Source organism: Arachis hypogaea, chromosome 17 (genome assembly GCF_003086295.3).
Source record: "Arachis hypogaea cultivar Tifrunner chromosome 17, arahy.Tifrunner.gnm2.J5K5, whole genome shotgun sequence".
NCBI lineage: Eukaryota > Viridiplantae > Streptophyta > Magnoliopsida > Fabales > Fabaceae > Arachis > Arachis hypogaea.
In genome coordinates this window covers 113,280,957-113,286,259 of record NC_092052.1, presented here as the reverse complement: position 1 = coordinate 113,286,259, position 5,303 = coordinate 113,280,957, and the positions used below count along the sequence as shown (strand labels likewise).

At 31.4% G+C, this 5,303-nt stretch overlaps 1 protein-coding gene across 1 annotated transcript; it reads right to left on the bottom strand.

Moving 5' to 3' along the window:
* Positions 1 to 227: 227 nt before the first annotated feature.
* On the bottom strand, positions 228 to 4,442 carry LOC112767175 (uncharacterized). Its single transcript, XM_025813062.3, has 7 exons — positions 4,018 to 4,442; positions 3,223 to 3,880; positions 2,070 to 2,207; positions 1,860 to 1,925; positions 1,134 to 1,199; positions 878 to 940; positions 228 to 780 (listed from the first exon to the last, which is right to left on the bottom strand). The coding sequence occupies exons 1-7, from the start codon at positions 4,113 to 4,115 to the stop codon at positions 631 to 633; spliced, it is 1,239 nt and encodes a 412-aa protein (XP_025668847.1). The 5' UTR covers positions 4,116 to 4,442; the 3' UTR covers positions 228 to 630.
* Between the last annotated feature and the right edge of the window lie 861 nt (positions 4,443 to 5,303).

Below are 5,303 nucleotides of genomic sequence, written 5' to 3'. Positions count from 1 at the left end.
ATAAATATAATCCACACGGATATTTTCAGAATACTTAGAGCAAATTAATTCTTCTTCTTAATTAAATTATTGCAAGCAAAACTTGTTAATATGCATGAAGACTCAGCTTGTTAATATGCATGAAAACTTGTTACTAACGCACGCTTAACATGCTAAGGTCAGTAGCACATTTTTTTATTTCTTTTGGTCATAAATATTCCACACTAAAATATAAAGACTTATATATATATTCACTAGAGTGTCCTATGTGAGATTAAGTTTGAAACATAACAACACAAATATACAACACATTTTACCATCGAAAATGTACATAAAAAACTTGTAGTCAAATTCATCACTTGATGGATAAATTAAACGTGGCTGTAAAATTGAAGTTTAAAATAAAAGAAACAAAAAGAAAAAAACTGGCAAAATGCATGGAATCGTATAAAATTAATGGTACATGATGTTTTAATGGAGCAAACTTGGCCAACCATATTAGCCTCCTTGTGAGAGAAGACCAAGTTTGCCCCATTAAAAAAACGGATGAATTAGACTTGCTTTTGCTTAGAATATATCTGAAATCAGAATAATACTGATAATTATGATTATTATTTGATTTTAATTAAAAGAAAAACGTAGTAGCTACTACTAAGTTGCTCCTCCAAAGTTTGATTGTTGCCACGCGTCATTGCTGGCATCACCTGCTATGTAAGACATGCATGATAATGGCACCAGACAAAGGCCTCGACTTCGAAGGTCTTGCTTTGGTTCCCCATTTCCGCCGCCTATGGTTGAAACCTGATGATATATATTATCATATTTATAGATTATTATATTAAAATAATTTTAAAAAATATGTATGTACTTAAAAAAAAAAAAAAAGAAGAGTTGTTACCCCTTGCATCATTCTGGAGTTGGTTTGGTTCTGTGTTGGCTTCATGTATGGAACGCTCAGTGTCTGCACGATGAAGAAGAATTCGTAAAAACCAATTACGTTACTATTGGGCAAACACACACACATTGGGCATGAATAATACTAGAAGAGTGCCCACCATGTATATAGGTATATAGTATAAGAACATGTGTACGGTATAATTCATCTATGTGTACGTGTCTGTGTCTCAAAAGGGAAACATTATGAGGCTACATACCTCTACTTGGCTTTGAAGGAATTTTATGTATCCGATTGCTTCCATAAGTACGGATGCTGTGTCGGTCTGCAAATTAAATATCAACCTTAGTCCAAAACAATATATTATTGCACGCCTGCTTCTCTCTCTTTGCCAATGCTACCAATGATTTTTTCAATGCACAGCAAAAATAAACTTCATATATAACAAGTTAATTAAAACTCGTCATAAATTAATACATTACTTATTGTCTCATCAATCAATAGTACTCATTTAAAGTGTTGTTCATTACAAACAATATAATCAATTAACTATAAGTTAAGATTTAGATGTAGTAATTTTTATGTAAAATTGATAATTAAAAAATAAATTTTAATATAATTATGTTATGGTAATTATACAAGTATTAAAATTAAAATTATATATTTTTTTTTATATTTTGATAACACTTATTTTAAGTAACGTTTTTTATTAACAATAAAAAAATATTACTTTAATTTTAGCAACAATTTTTAAAAATATCATAATTACCATAATTATCATAACATTATTATACTAAAATAATTCTAATTAAAAATTATTAAATAATTTTATACATTTGACTAAATTATCATTTTAATATTTTTATCTATAATCTAAGTTTTTTCCTAATCATAATACTCGAAATTACTGCACCCTAGCTACACAACATACAATTTGAAGAACTACGAACTACTCATGATGATGATTGTGAAGCAAGCACTTTACCTTACCAAAAGGAGCCACCAACTGTTGAAGAGCCGCAATCCTATCTCCTAATTTCTCTTTCCTAACCTGAACAATTCATTATATATTTCAAACCACAAATTAAACCACCAATCAAGTTACATACATACATAATCTTAATTAGCTAAAGTAAACCCAATAATCCTGCGCTAATCAATAATGTACTAATATTGCTAACAGTGCACAAGGCACCTTAAAGGGAGGGCATGAAGGGCGCGATTCGGATCGTGATTTCTTGGATGCTGTTAGAGATTGAGAAGCCTTTGTGTCCATTATCGAAGTGCAGGGTCTCTTTGTGTCCACAGTGCCATTGGAGAAGTATTGTGATGGCTACATATGCAAGAAAAGAAAAGCCGAATAATTATTATTGTAGTGGCCACTGGGCAAGTCTTTTTCAAGAAGGAAAAGGATAAAGAAAAGATTAAGAGAAGACATAGCAAAAGAAAAAGAAGATAATTTTTCACTAAAGAGATATGTCCAGTTTTTAAAGCTATTAAGGGTATACTAACTCATAGTGTAGCGAGAAAAATTAAAGGCTTTCTGCTTTTCCTTTTTATTTTTTTCTGTTTCAAAAACTTATGCGCTGCCTCTATAGTCAACTTCATGAATTAGTATATTCTCTCTTCTTCGTCTTCCTTTTTATTTTTGAAGCCTTGTAATAAAATTTGTTAGTAGCATAAGAAACTATCTTTGAGTTTGTTTTTGTTTGAAGCTGCTCATCATGGTAATATAAAATCAGCTATTAAATCAATGGAAAAGTATATGGCAGCAATTTTTTTAAATTCTGGCCAGCATGTAACCAGCAATAAAAAGTGAGTTATTGAATGAAATCTCACACTAATCTCATACTATTAAAATTATCATTGATGATTATTTGATGACTACAAATCACAAAAATTGCTTGTCTCCTAACACTCCTCTTAAATCAATTATTCGTATATAGAATATATTAGAATACAAAATACACAATGAAAATAATTTAAACAATATATGTATATATTAATACATAAATACACGACGATTGAATTTTAATATGTACATAGTATTTTTATGTATACATACCTCGCCGAGTATTGATGACAACTTAATTGTTTTAAGGAAAGGTAATGATCTAAATGAAGTAGTGAACAAGGAACAACTCACATCATCACTTCAATTTGAGTTCATCGAGTGAATAAGCTACCTAAGCATACTAATTAACTGAACTAACTAACTGATTAAACTAAGTGACTGATTGAGTCAAGAGCGAGAATAATGGTTATGCATGCCATCTAACAATGAATATGTAATTCCAACTTCCAAGTTAAAGAAATGAAAAGAAGGAAGAGAAAAATAACAAACTTACATGACTGTTATTATTAGCAGTAGTGGAAGTAGTAGAGTTACTGCAGGGCGGCGAGGAGGCGTGAGTAGGGCGGTGGTGCTGGCTATGATGATGATCAAGATGAAAAGAAAGATGGTTGTCGGAAAATGTAGCAAGACCAAGATCTACTTGTTGATGTGCAGCAGCACCGCCGCCATGAGTGGTAGTTGTCATGAAAGCTGGTAGATCGAAGGAGTGCGAGGTCATATTATTACTAGAAGATGATGGTGATGGTGATGAGTGGTTGTTGATATTATTAGAGATATTTATGGTGGGATAAATGTGACTAAAGTTTCGTCTACTACTAGAAGGTACTCCACAGAAAGTAGTAGTAGTAGTAGTATCGGTATTGGAGTAGAAATCTTGCGCAGAGAAAAACGTCTTGAGCAAGAGCTTGTCATCATCGTGTGTTGAGAATTCGACGGTTGAAGAAGGAGGAGGAGGTGTATGATGAGAGTTTAGCATATTATGATTAATAGTGATGTGGTTGGTGGTGTTTAAGCTTAAGCAGCTTGGTTGTGCAGTATTATCATCACCACTACTAGTAGTTGTTGTAGTTGTCGTCCATAAGTGATGGTGATGATCTTGGATGAGAGGGACCCCAATATTAATATTATTATTGTTATCTTCTTGGATGTGGCTGTTCAATAACACATTCACAAGATAATCCGATTAGAATATGGACAAATTAAAAGCCCTAACTAGATGCATGATGCATTCATTCATTGATGCTGTGTAATATAAGTAAGAATAGCATGGACTACTACTACTACTTACAAAGTGATATTTGGAGTCCAAGAATGGTGGGTGGTGGATCCATATGATGATGATGAGGAAGATGAAGAAGGATGTTGATGGAGATTTGGAGATTCCATATTAATGACAATAATGGGTGGTTTTAAAAGGAATAATTAAGGTGATTGAAAATCCCAAGGATATATACTCTCATCACTGAGATAGATAGATGAAGGGAATCTGGCACGCACTGTGTTAGTTCTCATCAATGGATATCGGAACTAAGTCACTAACACATACCCTTTCTTTACTCTTTCTTTGTTTCGTTTGTCACAGTAAAGTATCCTTGAAAAGGAAGGAAGAGAGGGTCATGAGTAGCTGTAGTAGCATCTATACCCCATACCTCTCTCTGACTTTTAATTATTCAATTTTTCAACTTCACTACTTTTTCCCCCTTTCCCTCTTGCACCTTGCAGCTTTGCTTTCGACCCTTAATAAATTAATTACTAATTAAGTAGTATATAATTTTGTCCTTTATGTATTCATTAGCCGGCCACCACCCCACTTTTTTTTTTTTTCATTATTCAACTAATTAAATAATTAGTGCCATTTTAATTTTTTATATGAGAAATTTTTGGGTAAACAACTTTTAATATGTTTTGGCTATTATTTAGTCTGTATAAACACTAAATTATTTTTAATAAATAAATTTTATTAATTTATATGTATAAATTTTAAAAATATAAATATAAATTATATTAATTTATATGTATAAAATTTTTATAAATATAGATATAAATTATATTTTTTTTGTATAAAATATCTAAAAATATAAAGATAAATTATTACTGATCAAATAATAATAAAAAAAGATAATATTTATTTGACATGTAATATTGTTCCAAATTAAATAATTATTCAACTAATTAAATAATTTTTTATATATATACCCAGCTCCCAATCAATTGTGCAATTACAGGAATGAAGAGTACTCTCTCTCTCTCTCCCTCTCTCTCTCTCCATATGCCATGATTAAAAATCCTTTCCCTTCAATCCCAAGAGAGTATACAAGACACTTTGATCAATTTGAAATCATCATAACAGCCACTACTCTATGCACTGCACGCTCCAAGTCTTCCACTTTTATTTAACACACACTACTTTCATTTTCTGCTTAAATACGTTTCATTAACCGAGTATGAAACAAAATTAGTTGTTAATGCTACTTACATGAACGAGATTATTATTATTAGGTCATGTCACCGTCCATTAACGAATTGTGCTCTGTGCCCTTGACCTTTTTTTGACCTCCTATTGACCTCCTTTCA

Bases quoted from the DNA above. Each gene is read 5' to 3' on its own strand.
- LOC112767175 (XM_025813062.3), bottom strand. From the start codon at position 4,115: ATGGAATCTCCAAATCTCCATCAACATCCTTCTTCATCTTCCTCATCA. The intron at 2,208-3,222 runs GTAAGTTTGTTA...TTGCATATGTAG, and splicing joins CTGCTAATAATAACAGTCAT to CCATCACAATACTTCTCCAA. The intron at 1,200-1,859 runs GTAAAGTGCTTG...TTTAATTTGCAG, and splicing joins TGGTGGCTCCTTTTGGTAAG to ACCGACACAGCATCCGTACT.